Consider the following 26,815-nt stretch of genomic DNA (forward strand, 5'->3'; position numbering starts at 1 on the left):
TATTGTCAGATCCTAATTGGAAAGTCTTGTGCTCTTTGAATAAGAGCAACAAAGCTTTCCTTTGAGTATACAAAACAATTTAGTATTTCCTTGATACTGCACTAAAATTTATTTTATAGTTGTCTACTGTCTCTTGAAGACCCCAAGAGACCCCTAAGTTCCTAAATTTGTTCTGGATTCCTCAGACACTTGGCTTACCAAGCTTTCAACAAAAGACTATAGAAAGTTCTAGAGTAAGCGTAGAAAGGTTCTTGTTAATTTAAAATTAGATAAAATAAAAAAAATTGGCGTGCAGAAAAGTTGTTGGGGTATGTTACGACCCTCATGCAAAAGTCTTGCTTGCTCTTTTTTATTTTAATATCTGAGGAAAGCTGTCTATATTAGCTAGTATGGGTTTTTGTGTATTTTATCTAGGATCTCGTAAACGGCTGAATAGATGTCTTAATAATTTCAGGGAAGTTTTATGTTGGTCTAGGTCAGGTTTTAGGCTATTTGGCAGAAAGAAATAGTCCCCAAATGAAAAAGTTTTGTCTCATTAAAAAAATGAGGGGGGAGAGGCTTCAATTGCCCCTCCTTGGAGTGAAGCTTATAAAATACACAAAAAATAATCCAATTCTATATTAAATCTAAAAATAGATTAGTTGAGCATTCAATGACATTTTAACTCTACTATATCTTCTTGTGAACAATATTTCAAATATTCGGGTTCTGAAAACATAAACTTTCATTTCCTCTCTCAATATTAGACTTAGTTTAGACTAGGGAGGGGACATTGGACTGGAAATTTGAATTGTACCCAAACTTTTATAAACACGAATTCTTAAAACTCTGTGTACTTGTATAAAATCTTAATTGGTTGGTCAAAATAAAAGTCAATATTTTTAATTTACAGAAAAGATAATTTTGTTCATCATCAATGAAGAAGTACATCAATTTATGGTCTTCGCTTCTAACAAATTTATATCTCTTATGTTTACTCTTTATCTTTCTGACATCAGAGTTTTTTTTTAGAAAATAACACAGTGTTAGAAAGGACTGACGGACGGACATACATTGTGAGCTTCGTTACTAACATAAATGTATCTTAGTTTCTTTACTTTTTATCTTTCTGACAACAGAGTTTACTAAAAAATAACACTTTTTTAGAAAAGACTGACGGACGTGCAGACAATGTGAGTTATATAGTAGCTTCGCTACTAACAAATGTATATATTTCTTTCTTATCTTTACTTTTTATCCTTCTGACAAAAGAGTTTACTAAAAAATAACACATTTTTAGAAAAGACTGACGGACGTGCAGACAATGTGAGTTATATAGTAGCTTCGCTACTAACAAATGTATATATTTCTTTCTTATCTTTACTTTTTATCCTTCTGACAAAAGAGTTTACTAAAAAATAACACATTTTTAGAAAAGACTGACGGACGTGCAGACAATGTGAGTTATATACAGCATGACCCTCGAAAAAGTATTTTTAAGCATCTGCAGCCCTTATTTCTCAATGAATTATAAAAAAATGTATATATCCTTGTTCTCCATAGTATTGCACATAAGTTGATATAAAAATATTTTTTTTACCTCTATTAACACCGGAGATTTTTAGAGCCAAAGTTTTGAAAAAGTGACTGAGGAAAAAGTAACTTTTAACATTAAACGACTTTTTTAGCAAAATTAAGGTAAAAATCCTTTTATTTTTGTTACTAGCAGAAACTTTATACAAAAATGAAATAAAAAATTTTGTTTTTGAGTAAAAAGCATTTTTTACACATATTTTTTGAGTCTTTTTAGTTTAATGATATTTTGAAAAACTTACTTATTAGGCAAAATTGTTTAAGATTAAAAAACCAAAGAAATCTTTATGAATATAGCAGGAAAATTGTTTTTGTTTCACAATCCTAACTTTAATAACAAAAAAGTTATAAAGAAAATAAAATTAAAACATAATGATTTTTTTGTCTAAAAAGCTTAATTAACCCCCAATTAATTTATTGAGATGTCAGAAAAGTAGGCGGAGCAACTGTCATAATTAATCCTTTTATCAAATAAGGGTTAATAAATAACCTAACATTTGCAAATAATCAATTCATTCATTAGTATTTTTTGCCATTAAAAATTGATATTTTTTGGTGGAATAAAAAAGAAATAATTAGTTATTTTGTTTTTCTTTGTGTCTCATTATTCAGTTGCCAGAAAAACATAATATAACCATCCAAAAAATAAGAGAAACAAAAAAAATCCTTTTTCTCAGTCACTTTTTCAAAACTTTAGCTCTAAAAATCTCCGGTGTTAATGGAGGTAAAAAAAATATTTTTATATCTACTTATGTGGAATACTATGGAGACTGACGGACGTGCAGACAATGTGAGTTATATAGTAGCTTCGCTACTAACAAATGTATATATTTCTTTCTTATCTTTACTTTTTATCCTTCTGACAAAAGAGTTTACTAAAAAATAACACATTTTTAGAAAAGACTGACGGACGTGCAGACATTGTGAAATATATAGTAGCTTTGCTAATAACAAATGTATATATCTCTTTCTTATCTTCTCTCTTTATCTTTCTGACATGAGAGTTTTCAGTTTACAAGAAAATGAACACATCATTTCATTAATTTCATAACTCAAATATTGTCTCCGTAAAGATTAGGATCCCTCACTCTACTCAGAAAACTGAAAAGATAAAATACATTTTATGCATAGCCTATTACATGTCAATAGCTAAAGTTCTTATTGTTTTAAAGCAAAGCTTTTGTTTGATTAGCATCTGTTCTTCTGTACGTCCCTAACGGATAGCTCCTTTTTGGATGTAGGAAATAATCGCAAGATGATTCCTATAAAGTTTAATTTTAAAAGCGCAGCTTATCTATAATCATTTACAGATGGTTGGTATGTAAATTAAAAATATTTTGATTTTTATATATTTTGAACAGCAAAGTTTTGCATAATATTATTATCCTATTCATTAGATTTTTTTGTATACTGAATCCTCAAATGAAGATTCTTAAAATATCTGTATTTCTGTAGATATCAGGCCATTGTAGAGTTTTTGTTATAGACTCAACTCATAAATACATATAACATACACCCTACTACTATTATATAGGATAGAAAATTAAAATTATACAGTTCAAATTGATTATTTCTAATCATTGTAATATTCATTATATCCCAAGCCCCGTAGCATCAAGCCTTATGACCCTAAACGCATTCCCAACGACCCCCCCCCCTAATAACCTCCCCCCCCCCCACCTAAAATTTTATGAATAGCAACCCCCCCCCCTCACAACGCTCCCAGGGGCGACACTGCTTCATTGTAAAATATATCAATATCCAATTTTGGTGAATATATATTTCTGTTTGGTAGTTAAAAGCAGTGTTTTCTAAATGCTACGATTAACAAATAATTTAATTTGGAAGAAGAGCTGTAAGAAAAATAGTTTAAAACCAACATATGACAAAGGATGCTAGAAAAGATCATCTAATTACACCAGCCATTTTCGAGATCTTTAGCTTCAGACAAAAAAAAACAAATTGAATTGCTTTCAAACGTATTTACAAATCTTTGAGTAGAATTTAATTTTTTAGATAATTCTAAGTTTGTTGATGGATTTTGAACATTTTAAAATAAGAATTAGCTTAATAACAATGTCGTTTTTAATGATTTATTGAGAAAAATGTTCATTTTTCAAGATTATTTGTGAAATACATATACATATATTTGGCTTTATTTTTTAGCTGTTTTGTAAGAAGTTTTTATGGAAGTAAAAGCAAACTTCCCATGAAAGTTTCGCATCATCGCATCCCCTCTTTCTTTCTATCTCTCTCTCTCTCTCTCTCTCTCTCTCTCTCTCTCTCTCTCTCTCTCTCTCTCTCTTTCTCTCTTTCTCTCGTTTTCTGGTGTCTCTTTCTCAATTTTCACATCATGACTTAAAAGGATCCTACGACGCTTTTTCTTCTTAAATTTTTGCTAATTCCATCTTTTGGAGGTTCCATGGTTCGAAGTCTGGTTCTTACAAATCAGGGGAAATTTAGGGGCAAGAAAGGGGCAAAAATAGCATAAAAGCATCTCAAGACATAACTCTAAAACTAATAAAGCCTAAAACCATCCTAAGACCTATGTAATGCTTCCCTAAAAAGGAAAACTAAATCAGTTATTAAAATCCTAAGCTTCAGCCAAAAACCTTTCTTTTTTATTTCATAGGATAATTCAAATTAAAACTTAGTTTTGTTTAAAATTTTTTTTCTAATTTAATCTACCTTTAAAAAATACATATACATATTCAGAGTATCTTTCTGAAGATTGCGAAAGCATGAAACTTTAAGTTAAAGATAAATAAAATTGAAGTAAAAAACGTTGTTTTACTATAAAAAATAAAATATACTATACTATATATGCTTAAAATGTAAGTATGTTTGGAATAACTATAAACACATATACAGCTTAAAGTACTATAATGCTTTTTCGGATATAATGTTTAGGGAATTTTTAGAAGGGGATAGAAATAGATAGATAAATATAGGGAGAGAGAGAGAGAGTTAAGGAGCGTGGGAGAGAGCATCACATATGAGTTAATATGTGTGTGTGTGGGTGTGTGTGAGTGTGTTTAAACCATGGGGAAAGTAAAACACATAAGACAAGGGGAAGTGGATGGGGGATTATGTTTGTTATAAGGGGACAAATGGAGGGGAATGTTGGGGGGGGAATAATTGTTGGGATGGGGGGAATGGCGGCACCTGTGAAATGCCTGTGTAGTTCCCACGATCTTGCATACCATACCACTTTGTGTGTGTGTGTCTGTGTGTGTAATATCCCCTCCCCCCCTTCCCTTTATTTTATATGTATATGTGTGAAAAAGAGGGTTAGTCAAAAATTTTTATATGTTTCAGTAGCTAAACAGATTTGAACTCAGATAGAACTAAACACAAAATACATATGGACTTGTAAAATTATAGTGAATTTTTTTAAAAATTGAAAATATTTATTAAAAAAGAAAAGTTTTTGTTAAAATGAGTTGGCAAAGTCCATTTTCCGCGTTTTCGCCGCGCGTCACCTCGACCACCAACTGCGAGTCTCCTCCAGCCAGCAGCTCGACCGACTCGTCACCGGAGGCAAAGTCGACCCCAGCAGCTGTTAGTGCAATCAACGGCCATGGCGGCTTCCGCCGCGGCTCAACGTCCACGTCGCCGGGATCAGACTCGGACGTCCCGTTATCACGCACACATCAGTACAAAAAGATCACAAAACCTTTGTTGGAGCGAAAAAGGAGGGCGAGAATTAACAAGTGTCTGGATGAGCTGAAAGAAATAATGACTGTCGCACTGCAGGCGGAGGGCGAGAATGTGTCCAAGCTTGAAAAGGCGGACATTCTGGAGTTGACTGTCCGCCATCTGCATAAGCTGTCGCAAAGTCGGCGGCTGATGGTCAGAAATCCGCTGGACGACCTGCAAAAGTTTCAGGCCGGATATTCATCCTGTGCCCAGGAAGCAGCTTCGTTCTTGCTGTCCAATCCTGGAGTAGACATGCGCATGGGACAGCGGCTGTTGACCCATCTCTCTTCAACGGCAGGCCCCGCCATGGCGGCTCATCTTACCGCCCCTGGGGGACCAGCAGGCCCACATCTACCGCCAAATTATCCACAAGTGCCACCACAGGCCGCGATTCCACCACCGTGTTCAAGTGCTGCCAGTATGATGGCCAGAAAATTGTCTCCACCACCTTCCCCTCCGACTTCAGCGGCGGCAGCCATGGCTGCCATCAGCCAGTATAACCAGAGGCGGCGGTCTCTGGGCAGTGAAACAAGCATTAGCAGTTCATTCCCAGTTCCATTTCCACCCCATGGTTCTACAATTCCTACTACCACAGCTCATAATTCAAATTTAATGGAGGTTGATATTAAAAAAGAACTCCCTGAAACAAATTCATCCTCACCGCCGTTAACCGTTACACAAGGAAGCTTTACGTTGTCAATCCGTCGCCACTCGCCAGAACCGCTCGCCGAGCGGACACAAAATGAAAAGTTGAACAGCGTCGCGAATCCGGCAGTTATCCGTCCCGCCGCCATACGCCTGAATCCAACCAAAACAGAGGCCGTGGAACCGGTTTGGAGGCCGTATTCAAGCACGTGATTAGTGTGACATCAAACGGCCATTAATTAAACTATATTAAATTGTGATAAATGTTATGATGTACATAAAGTACCTGATTTTAAAAACAAACAAAGCTTTCAAATCTCATTTTCCGGTGTTGAACCCTAGTAGTCGTACACAGAACTCAGCTGTTGCATGATGTACGACTTTTTTACGGCATTTTTCTCTTATGATTCCTTCAGTCTTGTTCTATCTATCTACTTTACATATTTATATATTTTTAAATATTTATAATTATTATGAATAAAAATGATTAAACATGAATTTATTGTTGAATTTTATTATAGTCAAGTTTAGGAATTATGCTTCGGTTAGTATGTTCATTTAACCATAATATACGATAGAGAGGGATACACAGGAAGGGAGGGGATATTAGACTGTAAATTAAAGTATTTTCTTTTCGTTGGCTCAAAAACTTTTGATATTATTCTTGAAAAAGGATTGGTTGTAGTAGTAGTGTCTTAGATTTTCAACCAATAATTTTAATAAACAGAAGATTAATCAGGTTTGTCATCATTGGGAATGTAAATCAATTTATGGTCCATTATCTCTGGGGTTACAGAAAAAAAGACGATTATATCCACAAAAGCGCGGCTATAATGATATTTCAATGTTCTAAAAACAAAAAAAAAGTAATTTTTAGCTTAAAATTTTTAACAAATTGTTTCTAAGCGCGGTTTTAACCCTTAGAGGACACGGGATACGCGCCATTTGAACTTCCAACAGACAACCAACCCGTTGATAGCACCACCTTTATTAGGAAATTCTGACAAGTGCAGTGGCGTGCACAGGGTAGTCATTGAAAGATTAGCTGTGTTTTAAGAAATAAAAGAGATAAAAAACGAGAGAGAAAAATAAAGAGATAGAAATTTATATCTGTTGTATCCATGATTTTAATTAGAGCCCAACTATTCCATAATTTAACGAAAGATGACAACATCCATAAAAGCGATGCTTTAAAAATAGAATGAAATACAAGCGAACAATAACATTTGTATTGTGCATTTACTAATGAAATTGTACATATATTTGTTAAAAAATTGCTTGGGAAACAGCAAAAGGACATACTTTCATTTTTTAGGATTTGATTATAGAGATGCCTCGATTATAATTTTGTACCTTGTTGTTAGATGAATAGAATAACTATATCATACAATAAGTTGATCGGAAAAAGGAAAAAAACAGCATGGACTTTATGGTAACAATCATAGAGTTATTACGCCTTCTAAATTATACCCAACTGTTATAGGAATGATCCTGCAAAGTTTAAAATCGATAGAACAATTCTAACATGTCTAAGTTAACGAAAAGAGCTATCCGTTACAGACAATTTAATATTTTTTTATTTTCATCATAGTCTATTTGCATGTGCAATGAATCTAATAAAAAGAAAGAACTTCTGTTTTTCTACTATTATAGGTTCAATTTTATCCTTAGATAACAGTAAGAGGATGTTTGCCTTTTGTAGCTTAAGATCTTATTAACATTCAGACTGATATGGTTCTTCTTTACACTAAAGCTTCTTTAAGGTACAATGTAAATAATTATTTTGGGGGAGGAAAATCACTCCCGAAAAAATCTAATTTTAAATTTTTTCTTCGAAAAAAAAAAGTTTAAATTAAAAAGGCATTCAATAAATTCAATATACATGCCTTTTTTCTACATCAAATTATTCTATGTGCAAAGAATCTCTAAAAGAATTTTTGTTCGTCTACCCTTTGAAACCACTGTGAGAAAACTCTCACGGGAAATTCTGGTTGCAACGCTTGAGCACACTCCACACAATTTCTTAGGGATGGGTGTTGTCCTCGATTTTTTAAAGTGGGGAGCGAGTGAAGCCACCCCCCCTCTCAAAAATGAAAAGTTTTTAAGAGAATCTAAACAGTCAACTGTTTAAGTTATCCATTATAGGGACGATGCTAATCTGTACCACTTTTGCACCATTTTTGATTCCTGTGACGTTATATAAATGAGGGAGATGAGAGGAGAAGTTGGAAAGAAAACCTCTAAAAAAGAAATGGGGTATTCCTATCCAGTTTTTTGTTTAGGAATATCATTCTCATTTAAACAAAAACTCATTTTTATGCTAAAATGTGGTTTAATTTTGGTTTATAAATTTCATTTATTTCCCTGGTATTATTTTTCTTTCTTTTAGTATTTAATAAAAATTATAAAATCTTCCAAAAAAATTAAAAATCTTCTAAAATGATACCAGGGATACAAATGATGATACCGGGGAAATAAATGAATATTTACATCCACTATTTAAGGGGTCGCTTATATGGGAATGGAAAATCCCTCATTTTTATTACCTCACAGGAATCAAAAGTTGGGCAAAAGTGGTACAGATTGGGATTCGTCATTTTAGGGAATCTTTACATATGACCTATGATGGTTTTTGGATTGTGTTAGGATGGTTTTAGGCTATATACTGCCCCCTCCTCCTCCAACGTTTTAAACTATGTCCCCTAGATACACGGGGCGTTGGACATAATGCAAACATGATTTCAAATATGACAACTTTTATTTGATTACCTTATAGGCAACTTTAACCTACTCTCAATAAGTGTTGTTCTACCTAACCGAATAAATATATGTAAAAATCTTTTTTTGGACATCTCTTGGCTTGGGGGGGGGGGGGGGTTGGGTGGGTTCGGAATTAAAGGGGTGATTCTGATTACCCCCCTGAAACATTAAATCTTCTTATTTTACCCCTCTCAAAATTTGTAAAATACGTTAGATTACTCCCTTAAAAACGTAGAAACCCCTAATTTTATAAAAAAAAAAACCTAGGTTCTTCTTGCCTAGGCTTATTATATTAATATATAATACAACATATTGGGGGGGGGGGGGTTATACTACACCCCGCTTACAATATAAGTTACTTTTAGAGACTAGCTGGTTGTCTTGCAACGCTTGAGCACGCGCCACTTCACATCAATAATCGTAAGCAAGTATAGATATTCGGAAATCAATTTTTCAAAAAAAGTGTCAAGAACCCCTCAACTAGATTTAAAGAGAACTTAACTTAAACCAAAAGTTATTCATCAACAAACTCTTTGAAAAATGATGCTTATTATAGGTTAGGTTAAGTTATTGTTACAAGAGTCCCGCAGGGTAAGAGCTACCCGAATGTGCTATAAGTACGTTTTTTTTAAATTGTTGATTATTGACAACGGTGGGGGAGGGGGGGGTAAAAAATTATACCAATAGAGTCTTTCTTATTCTATGGCCCTTAAAAATATTACAGGCAACCAACACTTTAATGAAATTTCTGACTTTGCATGGTTATAAAATTCAGCTTTTTTGGGCCAGTGCATTCCACCTACTCATACTACTAATGTCACATTTTATAGCCATAACAACGACAGTGTTGTCCAAAATCGAACTTGATACCTCCTCAAAAGCGGTACAAGGTTTCTTATGCCCACTCATGGGTTTTGAGGGAATATACCACCCTTTTTATCTTCAGAATAAATGTGTCTGTCTCTGACCAATTATATCAGCACAAAAATTATCAAATTAAGAGAATCTACACATCTTTTTGATTAAAAAAATATCAGGATTGTTGTCCTTTCGTTCGTTAAGATCTCTTAATCTGCTTAAGGAATAATACCTGCCTTTTTTATAATAACAATTTATAAGGTACAAAAATGCAAATTGTTTCAATGGATATTGATGATAAATATTCATTATTTCTCTGTTATTAGATTACCCTTGGTCCTAGGCAGGTTTAATGCCATTATTCAAACATAAAAAAAACATCTCAAAGTTTCCCTTAATTCCTTTGATATGGATAAGTGATTTTCGTGGAAGAAAAAAAGAGAATTTCTTTTACACTTGTTATACTTTAACTTATCTAACTATTTAACTATCTATCTACCTATTTATCTATCTATATATCTATCTATCTATCTATCTATCTATTTATCTATCTATCTATTATTTATCTAACTATTATTTATCTATATATATATCTATCTATCTATTAATCTATCTATCTATCTATCTACCTATCTATCTATCTATCTATCTATCGATCTAATGCAGCGTAGTAACCTGTATAACCTATCCTATTGTGTTTAAGTTAAATAAATTTAAGTACCAGAAAATCAATTTATTTGCTAAAGTGTTCCCTTTCAAAGATTTTTCTTTATTTTTAAAACAGCAAATTTAATCTTTGATAGTGGCTACGACCCTTGTCTTTGAGACGCATCTTAATAAGAGTTAAGGTGGGGGGGGGGGGGGGGGGGGGGTTAGCCATCCTTCATTACCTTCAGTAACACAATTTTTTTCAATTTCTCTAAGGAGGGTTCCGGTATTCTTATTTATTTAGAACAGTAAAGGAGAATCATACCGGCCCAGCGGTTAATGAAATCTTAAGATACAGATAAATAGATTTACACACATCCTGGTACTTTTATATAAGGATTTATTTGCTGAATTAAGAAAACACTATTAGTTCCATATCTACAAATGATAGGAAGTCATATTCTTTAAATTTTGTAAGAATATCTGACTGAAACTAGTAGTTTTTTGGTTGTTTATGTATATTATTTTTGGTTAGGTTATTTTGGGTACTGGATATCCCCGCAGGTTTGGGCACCATTGGTGTTGAAACCCACAGGGATGATCAAAAAAATTATTTAATAAAAAGGTGGAGAGGGTTAGTGCCCGAAAAGCCACTTTATGGGAAATCACCTGTCTATTTATTTGTCTGCATATCTGTCTCTGTCCTAGCATATACTTCAATATTTCAAGATATTAACAATGTGGGCTGACAAATTTAGGTTTACAAACTTGCAACATTATTTATGTGTGTTTGTATGCAGGGTTCTTAAGGGATAAGACAATGGACGATAAGATATTGTATATCCAAATTGATAAAAAGCTTGGCAACTTCTAGTTGAACCAACCAATCTCGATTTGATGAAAGTATTAAAAGTTTTAAAGCCAAAAAATAAAAGAAAGATGTTCTAGGTACCTGGTACAAGTTTGATTTTCAGTCCAATGTCATCTCCCTTCCTTGTTTGTATATGTGTGAGTTTTGTAAAAAATCAGGGAATGGTTAATAGCAAATCAATTAATCTATTCTACAAATAAAATTACTACAGAATCTTAAATGTTGAAGAAAAGATTGAATTTTCTTCCATGTACTCATCCTTACAAGTATTGTTTAATGAAATATTGATTTGGACTATAATGTTTTGTGCAGCTTAAAGATGTTGATAGAAAGATAATTTTTTTATGAATTTACCAACCTCTGTATCCCTGTGTGTGAAAGTGCTAAGCATCTCAGGGAGGGAGAGGACATTGTACTGTTTATTACACAAGTCCCAAAGTCTTATAATAAATTTTTTCGTTAGATGGCATATGAACGTTTGGGACTTTTATTGCATGTTTATTGGTTGAGTGTCAAATATTTAAACCACTAATTGTGATCTACAGAAGGAGTAATTTTATGTATCATCATTGGAGATGTACATAAATTTATCGGCCATTGTCTTATCCCTGTAGATTCCTGGCCAAGCATCTTGAACAATTTGAATGGTGGAAATAATTTGAAATAATTCCACCTCATTGAATTACAACCAAACATTCCCTACAACGACAATTACATACAACATTTTAGGTTAAATATATTTTTGAAAGCGAAGCTTTTCTATAATTAGGGTCGGTCCGTACGTCCGTCCGAGATAGATAGCTTTTATTCGTTAATTTAGGCATGTTAGAATTGTCCTATCGATTTCAAACTTTGCACGATGATTCCTGTAGTAGTTAGGTACGATTTAGAAAGCGTAACAACTCTATAACCATTACCAGAATGTCTGTACGTCCATTTCAAACATGTTGATTTTTCTAATTTTTTAACAACAAATTTATATGTGATTCAATTATCCGTTTGATCTGATTTTTGGTATATTGATTCCTGGGACAACAAAGAACAATATTATAAGCGAAGCAACTCTATAATCAAGTCCAAAAAATGTAAGTATGTCCTTAAACATTATTCTGTATCAAGCAGTTTTTCAACAAATTTACTTACAATTTTGCTTCGATATTTATACTTTTATATTCTGATTATTTAGTTTAGACATTATACAAGTGTTAATGTCCGTTTGTCTTATTGTTTCAGTGCTTCGCTTTTATGGATGTTGTCATCCTTGTTTTCCCATAATGTGGACAACCCCTCCTCCAGGCTCCTTTTTATAGGTGTGGGGGGGGGGGGTGATTATCACCTCCTAACCCTTCTTCCCTTTTTAGAATCGTTGATTGAAACAGAAGAAAAATAGGTAATAGACTTGTCACTATAAACACACAAATATGAAAGGCTTGTTTTTTTTAACACATACATACTGACATTTAGAGTGGCTCTGCTACAAAAAAAAAGAATTTTATATAATACTGACATTAATCCAAATATACGATATTCCAATCGATATATTATTACTTGGATATTACACCAGATCTTCATGTTCTCTACTAAAGTGAAACTTGTAGCTGGTTTAAATAATGATTCCCCCCTACCACCCCCTTTGCCCTTACCCGACCAATAACTGATGTCCAGGTTAGCAAGCTAGATTGAAACAACATTTCCGCTGTCATAACATCCACGTAATACTACATCCATTAAGGTTATTTAAATTTTTGTCTCATAAAGTAAGTGGACACACCCTCCCCCAGGGTTCCTTTAATTCATTTTTTTTTTGGGGGGGGGGGGGGTGGGGTAATTATCTTTTGACCCTTCTCCCCTTGTACATATGATTGATACAGTAGAAATAAAGAGCATATACTTAACACACAAAGTTAAAGTTGAAATGGGAAAGATTATTCTTTGAAAAACAGACATACTGACAAGTATGACTTATAGTGTAGCTTTGCTACAAAAAAAAGAATTTTGTACAACACTGACATTAATCCAAATATACGATATTCTTTATGTATTTTCACACAAATAGAAGTTTAAGTATTTAAAAAACAAATAGTGTAACATGGTATTTGAAGTTTTTTTTAAAAGCGAAGCTTTTCTATAATTAGGGTCGGTCCGTCCGTACGTCCGTCCGTCCGTCCGTCCGTACGTCCGTCCGTACGTCCGTCCGTCCGAGATAGATAGCTTTTATTCGTTAATTTAGGCATGTTAGAATTGTCCTATCGATTTCAAACTTTGCATGATGATTCCTGTAGTAGTTGGGTACGATTTAGAAAGCGTAGCAACTCTATAATCATTACCAGAATGTCCGTACGTCCATTTTAAACATGTTGATTTTTCTACTTTTTTAACAACACATTTTCAAGTGTTTTTATTATCCGTTTGATCTGATTTTTGGTATTTTGATTCCTGGGACAACAAAGAACAATATTATAAGCGAAGCAACTCTATAATCAAGTCCAAAAATGTAAGTATGTCCATAAACATTATCCTGTTTTAAGCAGTTTTTCAACAAATTTACCTACAATTTTGATTCGACATTTATACATTTATGTTCCGATTTTTCAGTTCAGATACTATACAAGTGTTAATGTCCGTTTGTCCTACCGTTTCAGTGCTTCGCTTTTATGGATGTTGTCATCCTTGTTTACTTTTGATTAATGTGTATTTAATGTCTATCCGTACGTCTGTTATAACCTCAAATTATATGAATTTCCTGGTTTATTGGCTTATTTTAAAGATTCAAAAACATAATATATAATACTAGGGGCTTCGCTCCTAGCCTCTAGGGGCTTTGCCCCAAGAGTTAATAAAAAAAATTTGGTAAAATTTGTAAAAGGATCAAGGAAATCTTCTACGAAAAAAAAATCCAAGGAAATCCTCTACAAAAAAAAAATGGAGGCGGGATTTTTTTGTTTTTTGAAAAATAGCCTAAAACCACGACAGGACCAGTAGGTATATTCCCTGAAGAGTAGAATCCTATCGGTTCAGTGGTTACCGAGATCTTAAGGGACGGACGGACAGACAGACAGAGAGACAGACAGACAGACAGACAGACGGACGGACGGACAGACAGATAGACGGACAGACAGACAGACAGACATTATTCTACTTTGTATTATTGATATCTGATGATTGGATATTTTTTAAAATATCGACTAATCAAGCTAAAAACATTTTGTCAGCTTGTGATTGCTGCGCAACTTAAGGACATAAATGTCCATGTTTTTTGTGAGAATATAATGGATATATATTTTACTTGGATGTTGCACCAGATTTTCATATACTCTGATAAGTGAATATAACGGTACCACCATCCCCTCCCCTACTACTGGATGAACGAACTGACTAATAAATGTGGTCCATATTAGCAAGATAAATTGACGACAAATTTTCCCCTGTCAATATATCCACGTATATCCTATATCCATTGTGAAAATTTACCCAAATTCTTAAATACTTGAATAAAAAGTTTAAACGGATATTTACATGAGAGCTTAGATTTGTAAATTTATAGGGAGCACACAGGAAGAGAGAGGACATTGGTCGAAAATTTTCACAGGTACCCAAAGCTTCATCAATAGGCTTTAAACTTTGAGAACAAATATGGAATTTTAGTTGGTTGCTTACTAAACTAGGAGTGTTCAACAAATAATTTTAATCTGCACAAGGGGTGATTTAGTTTATCATCAGTGAGGATGTATATAAATTTATCTTCCAATGTCTTATAGCTCAAGATTTATGGGAAAACAAGAACATAGAAATTCATAGATTGTATTGTTAAGCTATAAATGGAGTCAAATAAATCCAGAAATAAAGAAGTACGTATTAAGAGATAAAGCCAGCTTCTAAATGGAGAATTTGACATTATTAAATAGGGATTTTATTGCTATGAGACAAAATCACCCCTAAAAATATTTTTAACAAGGATGACAACATCCATAAAAGCGAAGCACTGAAACGTTAGGTCAAGCGGACATTAACACTTGTATAGTGTCTAAACTGAATTATCAGAATATAAAAGTATAAGAGTCGAAGCAAAATTGTAAGTAAATTTGTTGAAAAACTTCTTGATACAGGATAATGTTTATTGAGTTTATGGACATACTTACATTTTTAGGATTTGATTATAGAGTTGCTTCGCTTAAAATATTGTTCTTTGTTGTCCCAGGAATCAATATACCAAAAATCAGATCAAACGGATAATAAGATCACATAAAAAGTTGCTGTTAAAAAATTAGAAAAGTCAACATGTTTAAAATGGACGTACGGACATTCTGGTAATGATTATAGAGTTGCTACGCTTTCTAAATTGTACCTAACTACTACAGGAATCATCATGCAAAGTTTGAAATCGATAGGACAATTCTAACATGCCTAAATTAACGAATAAAAGCTATCTATCTCGGACGGACGGACGGACGTACGGACTGACCGACCGACCCTAATTATAGAAAAGCTTCGCTTTTAAAAAGTAGTTGATTAGTAAATGGGGAGGGAATTCAAAGGTTGAAAAGGATAGGGGTGAAGTCTCAAGTAATTTTATGAAACTAAGTATAATAAAATAAAATTGAAATACTTAAAAACTTAAATTTGTTAAATGTAGGAAATATTTGTATATTGAAGAGATTAAAATTTAAAATTTTTATGTTTTTACAAACCAACACAAACACTCAAAGTCAATTTCTTGTGACACCTAAACTAAGGTTCTAAAGGGACAAGACAATGGTAGAAAAAATTGATGTAAATTCCCAATGGTGATACACAAAGTTACCCATTCTGTAGATTACAATCAGTGGTTAAAACGTTTGGACACTCAACTTAATGGACCAACCAATCAAACTAAATAAAAGTTCCCAAAAAAGTCCAACGAAAAAGAAAATGTTATTCTAAAACTTTGGGGACAAGTGTGACAAACAGTCAAATGTCCCCTCCCTCCCTGCATCTAAATATTTAAATCCATGGATGCAACAACAGACGATAATTTCATAAAACTCCCAATTATAAGTACAAAATTACCCCTTATGTAATTTAAATCTGTTAGTTTAGGCACTGTTACTTTTTACAAGTAAATTAAATATTATATGAAAATTAGTCAAATAGTAGTATTACTAAAACAGACAGTAACGCGGGAACACTCTTTATTTAAAATCCTTGTCAAGACCTATTTGCCATGTATTAATGTCCAGCTACTATATATTATACTGGAAGAGAGAGGCCATTGGACTGTTAATTATACTGGTACCCAAAGTTTTATCTTATTCGTTTGCTCAAAATTATTGGTTACTTTTAATAAATGCATTGGAACTCGGCTTAGAGAGTTACATACACTTTTAATGATGATGTTATTGTTATATCATAAAAATTTCCAAGAATTTCAATTAATTTACTAAAATGTAATAAAACTTATTTCAGGTGAATGAATCAATAATAAATAAAGTGTATGATTTTATTGTAAAAATTTCTATAAAAATCATTAAGATTTGATGTTATATTAAATGGAACGTGTATGTGTTATTAATGTTTTTCAAGGATAAATTTTAAAAAGAACGATCACTTTAAATTAGAATTTAAAGAGATTTGAAAGTAGTTTTTACCATGCTTAATATTGACATAACTACAATGCTACTTTGTTAATTGATGGAAAGAACTAATAGATAAGAATATAATGGATATTATGACAGGAGAAAATTGTCGTCAATTTAGGTTGTTAACAAGTAACTCATTAATTGGTCAGGTCATTCATAGAGTAGGAGGGGAGGGAATGGGGCAAAGAGGGTTGATGGGGGGTATCGTTATTTTAGTCCACTGCGATTCTCACTTTATTAGAGAACATGAAAATCTAGTTTAACATTTAAGTAATAATATATCCGGGTCTGGAACTAAAAAATACATCTTTTTTTACCCATCTTCTGGTAAAGACTAAAGATCCTACCCATCCCTTATTTTTACCAATGGATTTATTATAACTTGGATCTTACATCAAATTTCCATGTCATCTAACATAGTGAACTTGTAGCTGGCTAAACTAATGATCCCCTAACATCCCTTCACATCCTACTGGCCAATAAACGATGTTTATTTTAGCAACCTAAATTGACGACAATGTTTCTACATATATTCTACATCCATTAGTCTGCCTTGTTTTAGCTAAGGTTCTCTGTGTGTGTTCAAAATCGAGTTCCAGGGAGAAGTGTGCTGAAAATAAATCCGCCACTCTTTCTAAAATTAGTCCGTGGTAATAACTTTCTTGAAAAGAGCAGCAAAGTAAGTGGAGTATGGTCAATATGGTCATTCAAATATATGTTCATGTAAAACCGTTAATGTTTGAAAATTAATGGTAAATCATTGAGAGAGCATAATAAGATGGCAAGATAAAAGAAATATTATACTTATGTAAAAATAACAGGATATCTATGAGTCTGTCAGTGTGCACCAAATCATCTCATTAACCGTTCGCAGTAAAGCTTCTAATAGGTTTTGGGAAGATTTAGAACTATTTTGAGGGAAAGTACTTCCATCCCCCCAAGAGAATTAGTTCCTGGGAAAAAGTATAGGGTTGACAACCCCTCGGCCTCCACCCCTTCCCACGGTGCCGCTAGAGGCCTATGAAGGCGAAGCTGCTAAAAATGAATAAAAAACGATCAAACAACAAAGCTACAATAATGCATTAATTATTTTGATCTGCATTTTGTTTATTTAAAAAAACTAAACAAGGTTTATTTTGCCATTATAAAGGTTAAACAAAATACATTAGTGTTTGTAAAGATCTCTAAAATTGCTTTACCAAAACTTCTGTATCAAGACAAGGATTACAACATCCATAAGTAGAAAAGCTCTTGAATGTAAAAAATAAGAACAGTAAAGCAAATAAAAAGTACAGACGTCCAGACATTTCGAATTATATAGTAGCTTTGCTACTATTATAGCAACTAATTCTTCATCACTGTGGAAACACTACGGCTTTATCCGCAAAATTATCCAAACTAATGATGAAATATTGACCAGCTTAAACTCAAGAAAACCCACAAAATGGCTTTTTTTTACCATGGATCTAAAGGGATATAACAATTGATGATAAATGATGTACATCCCCACTTATGGTTACCCTATCAGTAGATTGATTTTATTGTTGGAAAAAAAATTACAATTCTAGATTTTACCAACCAATCAAGTAACCACAGTTTTGAAGCCAAATACTTACCTACCTGCATATTGACTTTGGGTTAATACTGTCCCAACTTTGACTACTAGTGCTTCAGGAAATTCCCTAACCCTGCAGGTACACAATATAACCTAAACTAACAGACAATAAAAATACAACTACTGCAGCATATGAAGTTAAATTATGCTTCCTATTAATTTTACTTTATATTTTAAATTTTGTTAAGCTTTAAAACCAAATTAATCATCTATACAAAATGTAAAAAGGTATTCAACAAGGACAATTATGTACGTAAGTGGCGCAGCAATAACAAACTACCAGTAAGTTATTTTGTAAGAACATTAAAGTTACAAAATTATATGGAATGAAACATTTTCATTAAAGAGCATAATTGATTTCTGATACTCAACATATAATAATGACAGGGATCTAAAGGGATAAGACGATTGACAATAAATTGATGTACATACATTCAAATATATCATACATATATATAAAAGTATATACCCCTTTAGTAGATTAAAAATTATTGGTGGAAAAGTTTGGATACTAATAGTTTGTACAACCCAATCAAGATTTAATAATTTTTTCCAAATTTTTAAAGCCAACAAAGTGTTTATAAAACTATGGGGACCAGTATAATTTACAGTCCAATGTATCTCCTCCCTCACTGAATATTAATTAGTACACATAAAACGAAACTAGACAAACGGACAGACTAACATTAATTAAAGAGTAACATTGCTACTGTAAAAAGGGATCTAAAAATACCTGTTCCTAATTTACCCTTGAAAAACACCCCCCTTCCCCCTAAAAAAAACTTAATTTATAACCCTTAAAAAAAACTCGAATGTGGGAGAAAAAAGTCCGGATATAAAAAAATGATTAAACACATAGATAGGTAAAAAAAGAGGATAAAGGTAGTGTTCTTATAATAAAGCTAAAATTTTAACTCTTAAAATAGCTAAATAATAGAGGGGGCACAATAACATTTCAATAGGATTTAATTTCATTACCTGATGGCTTCGCTTCTATCATCTATTTGCTGTGTATCCAAATGGAGATATAGCCTAAATCCAAACCTCAAATTTTCAAATAAATAGGCTAAAACCATCCAGGGATCTATTCAAAGATACTCTATAATTGAGAACTAAACCAGTTCAGTAATTATTAAAATCTTAAGCTTCAGACAAAAAACCTTTCCAACTTTATATAATGGAATGACTATTTGATATGTTAAAAAATCCGTGAATTCGCAAAAACGTCATTGAAAGGGAAAAAAGGGTGGGATATCTTTTTTCCTCCCCAGCACACTGCATTGTTGTAGAATTTTAATTGTTATGAATGGGGTGAACCTTTTGTCTGGTGTGCATATCATTCTGCAAGGAAGTTGTAGGTCAGTTTTTGCAAATATTTCATTTCTTCCCCTTTTAGACTATTGCAATGTTTAACGAATTGTTAGCCACTAGCTTACATTAGATCTAAGACATGTGAAAAAATAAGCTACAATTTCCAAAATATTTTTCTTCAATCAGAAGAAAGTGCTTTACTAATTTATGATATGGATAATCCACAAAATGCGGATCAAACTATTTTAAAAAATAGGATTTTCTCATGATTTAGATGATTTTTATGTGCTCTTCAGGAGATTTTTTGCTGAGTTCTGTTCTATTTCTTATACACTTTATGGGCCAAGGCATTTCCAAATACAATATTTCATCTATGACATATTTGCAGTGTGTATCAATTTTACACTTTTAGTTATGACGTAACTTTAGCTACAAATTTTACAAAATATAACGAATGCTTTTACAGTTTAATACACAATAACCAATGATGTGTCAACGTGGAAACACCTGTAAAAAAATAGATGAAAACTAAATGGTTGGAATTTCTTCACCCATTACCCTTTTAATTTTTACCCGTAAAGCATAACTTCTTTTTTTCTGTTTTATTCCCCCTACAAAAAAATGTTTCTGTAAACCAGCAATATTTGCTATGCAATTGATGACAGTCTACTTTAAGTTCGATATAGTACTGTACATAATTGGGCCCCGATTTAACTCCTCATCATGCCTTTTTTTCTAGGATCTATGAGGTAGAAAAAAACGATATTTTAATCTTCCCGCCATTATAAATTTGAATCTTCCTACTTTACCATTTTTGCTCTTTAAAAAATTCCAAATATGTTGGATTAAAAAATACCAATTAATTTTTTTGTATTCCCAGCTTTTCTCTACTGTATGCCATCCAGGATTAGATGGATAAATAACTGCATGAAAAATCCTTCTACAATCCATTTAAAAATAAGACATTGGGTGTTGAATCAATGCACAGCCGCAATAATAATGAACAAAATTACCTCTTTTATAGATAAAATTAGTGGTAGAAAAGTTTATTCACTGCTAGTTTTACCTAACAAATCAAGATTTGATACAAGTACCCAAAATTTTTAATCTAACAATTGAGATGAACTATGCTTATAAAACTTTGGGTACGAGTATAATTTTTAGTCAAAAGTCCCCTCTGTCCCTTAGATTAATAGATTGTTTTTAGGGAGGATGAATTTGTCTCCCATTTACTTAGCCCTACATCCCTGAAAATAGCAAAGTCCTAAAAAAACCACCTGTTAGTTTTACCCATGTAGTAGCATGTACAATAAAACGCATTACACACCCACACACTCACACACACCCACACACACACAAAATACCAAAAATTCCATTGGAACCAAAAAAAGGGGTTGCGCTTTAAACAATTTATATATTTGACAGAGAAGCATTTCAAAACAAATTCTTTTGCAGGGTTTGGTATTTTTTTACATTTACCTTTCACACGATATACTTTCCAAGTAGCGTTGATACAATGGATATACAATACGTGGATATTTTGACAGGGGAAAATCTGCCGTCAATTTAGCTTGCTGAAATGGATCACATTTATTGGTCAGTTCGTTCATCTAGTAGGAGGGAATGGTATTTGGTAGAAATGGATAGTTTGTAATTGTATCGTTATTTTGGCCAGCTTCGAGCATGAAAATCTGGTGCAACATCCAAGTACTAATATATCAATTGTTGCTACTCTGAAATTTGATTTAATTTGTCTGTACATTAAGATATCGTGAAGGGCTCAACAGATCACCTTACAACAATTGAATAAGTGATTATAACTGACATATTATCGACATATCGACAGTCTGATGTCATTATAACTAGGGTTGGGCCGGATATCCGGCCGGATAGTTTCAATATCCGGTATCCGGATATCCGGTGTGGCCGGATATCCGGCCGGATAGTTTCAATATCCGGTATTTGGCCGGATATCCGGCCACTCCGGATATCCGGCCCAACCCTAATTATAACTAAATACTTACATTGCATGGCAAATAAGGACAAAATATTTTAACAGGAGGGGGAAGGTGTTGGGTAGTACTTTAAACGCCCTAGAAGACATAATAATAGTTCTCGTATCGTATTATAAACGGCTTTCCGCGGATATAGAATGTACAATTATAAGATTAAAACTGTTTTTTTTAGCCCCGAGGTGCCGGAGGCACCGGATAAAAAAACTGGTTTTAATCTTATGATTGTACATTTCTATATTCGTAGAAAACTGGATATAATACGATGCTAGACATAGTTTTTTCGTATGGATGAGAACCGGTTCCTATCCACCGGATTCGAATGAATACGAGAAATGTCATTATTGTGGAGATATAGGATTCCAGTAGTAATAAACAATGTACAATATTGAAATACGTAAATAAGATCTAAAATAACAATTCCTAGAACATTTTCTTGTAAAAAATGATTGCATCATTAGTTTTATTAAATTCATAATTATGAAATTACAAGGTTTCATAGGCTATTAAAACACAGGTATCTACACTACAGAAACATTAGACATTTATTTCAAATTACAAAATGTCAATAACATGTCAGCCGTGACCTTTTTTATTTAGTGCCATGTAGATTGTAGACAGTTGACTCTCATAGCTCTTTATTCATATAAATTTTTAAATATAATTTTCTAGGAAAAAAGTGTAACTAAAAAAAATTTGTTTTATTTAAAATTAAAAAAATTGAATATGAAATTCAAGTTTTATTCTTTTGTACACTTTCACAATTCCTTAATCTTTAAAAATATTTGATTTCCTTAAAACAAACAACAAATGTATAACACACGCAGGGAGGTAGGGGACATTGAGATGTAAATCAAATATTCCCCAAGTTTTATATTAACGTTTTCGTTGTCTTACCAACTTTGGGGATTGCCATTGAATTTTAATTACATTGTTCATTAAGTTGAGTGCCAAAACGTTTCAACCACTAATTGTAATCAAAAAAAGGGGGAAATTTTGTATTCTATCATTGGGGATGTATATCAATTTATTTCTTTAGATCCCTGAACATACGTCAGGTTTTAAGAAAAAGATAAAAAAATATTCTTATTTATCTTACTCACGTTTTTAAAGATAAATTAAGTTAGTTTTGTTTAAATTTTATCTGAATATGATGTCAATTTCTTACTACTGCTGTTATTTACAATAAATTTAAATAGTTTATTACTTTAAAAAAAGTCTGATTAAGAAATGCTAAAATTTTTTCAGTCTTTATTTGAAGTATATTCTAGCAAGAAATAAAAAAAAATAATACAGTTCTGCCAGGAATTATTTTATATAACTTAACTCAAAAACAGCATATTCTAAATATGCTACATTACTTAAAATGTGTTTTCCAATGTATAGGAGTGGGTGGAAAGGGGGGGGGGGGTTGATGGTCCATTTCTATTTTTAATTAAAGCACAAATTTACACTTATCAGTGTGCTACATGGTTTATCTTCTATATAATCAAACTAAACAATATATGATTTTGTAGAGTATTTTTTGATAAAACTATAAATTTATTTTCAGACTACAAGATGAAAATGTTTTTGACCTTTGCATCAGTTTTGCTGGCTGCTGTCATGGTCCAGGCCAACTGTCCTGGAGACATGGAAGTTGTTAATGGAAAATGCTACCTGTTTGGTAATCAATATTAATTTTTTATTAAAAGTATATTTAACTTTTAGCAAGGATATGAAGTTAAACATATTTCCATAAAATTTTAAACCATTAAAAATTAATTACAAAAGATATTTAATTCATGTATCAATTGTATGAATTTTGACATGCAAACAAAAGGGATTTCAAATTTTGTTGAAGATTGCATACGTACATGAATACAAAGATTTATTGAATATTTTGCTTACAGAAAGGCAGCTGCTGATAATATGACAATGCTTCTATCAATCTTATGACAACTCTCTAATATTGCAGGTATGGCTTCCAGCAAGGCTGATGCTCAGAAACAATGTACTGACATTGATCCTGAAAACCATCTCTGGATTGTTAATGACATCACTGAAATGGAAAATGTTATGGCACATTTCTCAAAGTAAGTATATTGTTAATCATGTGCTAAATCTAGAAGATTGTGATATTTTAAGTAGTTTTTACTAAAATTATATTGTTAAGGAAACTTGTTTCACCATGGGCCTGGACTGATGGTATTAGGTCAGATACAATCGAGGAGGGCCATAATATCTGGGCTTGGGCTACTTCAGGTAAACTTTAGACAGACAGTATCAAGACAGATACAATAGAGGCAGGCAGGACTAAATAGCTGGTCTTGGAGCACTTCAGGTAAGCTTACAGATGGTATCAAGAGAGATGCAATGGAGAATGGACATAATAACTGGGCTTGGGCTACTTCAGATAAACTTTAGGTGGAGAGCATCTTGACAGATACATTGGAGAATGGACAGGATATCTGGGAATTAAGTCCTTCAGGTAAATTTTAGACAAATAGTATCAAGACAGATACAATGGAGGAGGGCCATAATATCTGGGCTTGGGCTACTTCAGGTAAACTTACATATGGAATCATGACAGATACAATGGAGTAAGGATATAATATCTGAGAATGGAGCATTTCAGGTATACCTTCGACTTATAAAGAAAAAGAATATATGTTAAGAGTCTATCATTCTAAATTAGAATATTTTATTTTACTTTGCAATCTAAGACAATATAATAACATCTTATAAGATTCAGAATGAATCCCAAGGAATAATTTACAATTTTATCCTTTTTAATGTCATTACAATGAAAGTACAGCCTAATTTTTAAGGAAACAGAATGAGCTACTATCCTGACCACCCTAGCCAGGAATGTGCTGGAACCTGTGTCACTGAGGACTGTGGAAATAATGAAGGTAAAAGTATAATCTTTGAAATTGCACAAGTATGTTAAACTAGGAATTACCTATAGCCAACAAGCGAAATAAATTTTAAAATAATGTTTTGGGGGCTGATGAAAAAGTTGTCTTTGCTATGATGCATTGCCCCCAAAAATCACATAAAATTTCCTAAAATTGGCAAATATTTTTAAGATTAATTCAATTGTTGGTTACAGCTGATGATAAAAAATGTTTACAAATTTTAGGTTATATGTAACTAACTTTTGGTTTAGCTGGTGATTGTATCACCAAGGACACAGTTTTCAAACGTGTCTCTGTAATTTATGTACCTAATATACGGAAAACATATTTTTGTTCAGTTAAAAACTTTGCTACAAAAAGCATGTGCTAAACTAGATAGCGCAATTTCCAAGTGTTAACTATAATGTTTGTATATAGTGAAGAACAATTATACCACAAAAAGCAAGAGCTGTACTAATTAGCGCGCGCTGTTTCCGAATCTGTAACATTAAAAGTGTTAATACTGTATAACTCTTGTTTTAGTTGGTGACTGCGCCACCATGAGCATGAGCGGAACTGGGGAGCGCAGCTACCAAGCTTGCGCTTGTGACACTGCTGGTCTTCAGGCACTGATACTTTAATGATTGGTCTTTAGTTTTCAGGGGGGTGGCGGTAACCCACAAATATAGTTTAGATTCAAGAAATACAATTTGCTTTTTTTGGGGGTGCCATATACCTAAAGGTGGGGAGAATCAAAATATACTTAAACCTGCCATGGACCTATACAAATCTTACCTGAAAAATTTTGTATGATTGGTACAGCCGTTTTTCAGCATTTATTTATAAAAATGACGTATATTATAAAATCTCACTTAAGGAATATTCACAAAAAAGCCATTTAATTGGATCTTTGAATATCTGCCAATATCGTTGGAAAAATAAATACAGCTAAGTATTTACAAAAGAGAAAACAAGGTCCCCACCCCTTTGGTTAGGAATTTTTCTGGGTTATATATTTAAATCTATACATGTATTGCCTTACTATTTAAAACTGAGATAGTAGAATGAAAAGTATTGGTCTGTTAGTTTATCTGTGAGTCACCTGACGAGGTTAGCTGGACCTGCCCAGAGGACAATGGTTTCTTCGCCTCTGGCCCCTGCTCTGACCTCTGGTACAACTGCTTCAATGGTAGGTTTTAGAGGAAATTTTTTCAATAAAATTGAACCTAGTAATAGTGTCTTTTTATCTTTGTGACGTAACAAAAATCGTAGGATGAGAGGGGAGGTGGGAAAGGAAACGCCTAAAAAAGAGATGGATTTTTGTTACGTCACAAAGATAAAAAGTTAGACACTGTTACTAGGTTCTAAATTTTTTCAATAAATTTTTTTTATCATTTTTTATGTATAACATTAAATACAAGGATATTTTTAATAAAATAAACAGTATTGTTTAATTTAACCCACTTATCCTAAACAGAAATTACTCATTAATATCTTATTTTCGTAAATGGCAATGTGAGTTATATATTAGGGAAAAAATATTTTATGGTTTAATTCAAAAATCCTTACAGGCCACGCTACCCCTGAATATTGTGGAGATGGACTTGTATTCAATGAAAGTGCTGGTTATTGTGACTACCCTGAAAATGTTGATGGTTGTTAATTACTAATTGATTATGTTAATAAAAATATCTATAATTGAACTTTTCAAATAAAAGATATGTGTTTTAGCTTTTACTTTTAAAAATATAAATTATAAATTAAATGCGAAAGATAAAACAAGAATTAGTAGATTTATGATTTTTTGAAATTGAGTTTTATGTGATTTGCTATTTTTTTCCTGAATAACTACAAAATTATAATTTTGCAATGCGTTTGGCAACTTTTTAGCAAATTAAAAAATCTCCGTAAAACAATACACTTGTCATTGCAAAAGTTTTGAAGTTTACTTTTTAAGCACTATGATTTAAAGTGCATCTTTTAGGTGTGTTGATATCATGCTACCGTTTTCAGACTTAAAATAATGATGTTTGTATCATTTAGGTACAGTTTTAATAGAGTAGCATCTCAATAACCATTGCCAAAAAGTCTGTATGTTCATTTTTATGTTTCATGACATTTTTTATGTGCTGTAGTTATATTTGAAATGATAATTCATATGATGATAAGGCACAATGTAACAAGCATAGATTCTCTATAAGCAAGTCTAAAAACGTAAGTACATAGAGATTTAAGCTATTTTGTGACTGATTACATCAAAATTTTGTTTGGATTTTCAATAATGTCTTTGATTTTGAAATATTTGTTTGTCCGTTTGTTTTTCATAAGCT

General features: G+C 32.6%; 2 protein-coding genes across 2 annotated transcripts; both read left to right on the plus strand.

Moving 5' to 3' along the window:
* Window positions 1–4,907: 4,907 nt before the first annotated feature.
* LOC145318372 (uncharacterized) lies at window positions 4,908–6,414 on the plus strand. The gene has a single exon (XM_080159668.1). The coding sequence runs from the start codon at window positions 5,011–5,013 to the stop codon at window positions 6,127–6,129; it is 1,119 nt and encodes a 372-aa protein (XP_080015794.1). The 5' UTR covers window positions 4,908–5,010; the 3' UTR covers window positions 6,130–6,414.
* A 16,742-nt stretch (window positions 6,415–23,156) lies between these two features.
* On the plus strand, window positions 23,157–26,264 carry LOC145317776 (uncharacterized). The gene is made up of 7 exons (XM_080159045.1): window positions 23,157–23,272; window positions 23,564–23,681; window positions 23,762–23,850; window positions 24,417–24,500; window positions 25,029–25,111; window positions 25,572–25,674; window positions 26,057–26,264. The coding sequence occupies exons 1-7, from the start codon at window positions 23,167–23,169 to the stop codon at window positions 26,146–26,148; spliced, it is 675 nt and encodes a 224-aa protein (XP_080015171.1). The 5' UTR covers window positions 23,157–23,166; the 3' UTR covers window positions 26,149–26,264.
* Window positions 26,265–26,815: the final 551 nt, after the last annotated feature.

Source organism: Acartia tonsa, chromosome 4, assembly GCF_053477335.1.
Source record: "Acartia tonsa isolate MP-2025a chromosome 4, ASM5347733v1, whole genome shotgun sequence".
Classification (NCBI taxonomy): domain Eukaryota; kingdom Metazoa; phylum Arthropoda; class Copepoda; order Calanoida; family Acartiidae; genus Acartia; species Acartia tonsa.

Excerpts from the sequence above, each read along its gene's own strand:
- LOC145318372 (XM_080159668.1), top strand. The coding sequence starts at position 5,011 with ATGAGTTGGCAAAGTCCATTTTCCGCGTTTTCGCCGCGCGTCACCTCG.
- LOC145317776 (XM_080159045.1), top strand. The coding sequence starts at position 23,167 with ATGAAAATGTTTTTGACCTTTGCATCAGTTTTGCTGGCTGCTGTCATG. Across the intron at positions 23,273-23,563 it reads TGGAAAATGCTACCTGTTTG|GTATGGCTTCCAGCAAGGCT; the intron begins GTAATCAATATT and ends CTAATATTGCAG. Across the intron at positions 23,682-23,761 it reads GTTATGGCACATTTCTCAAA|GAAACTTGTTTCACCATGGG; the intron begins GTAAGTATATTG and ends TATATTGTTAAG.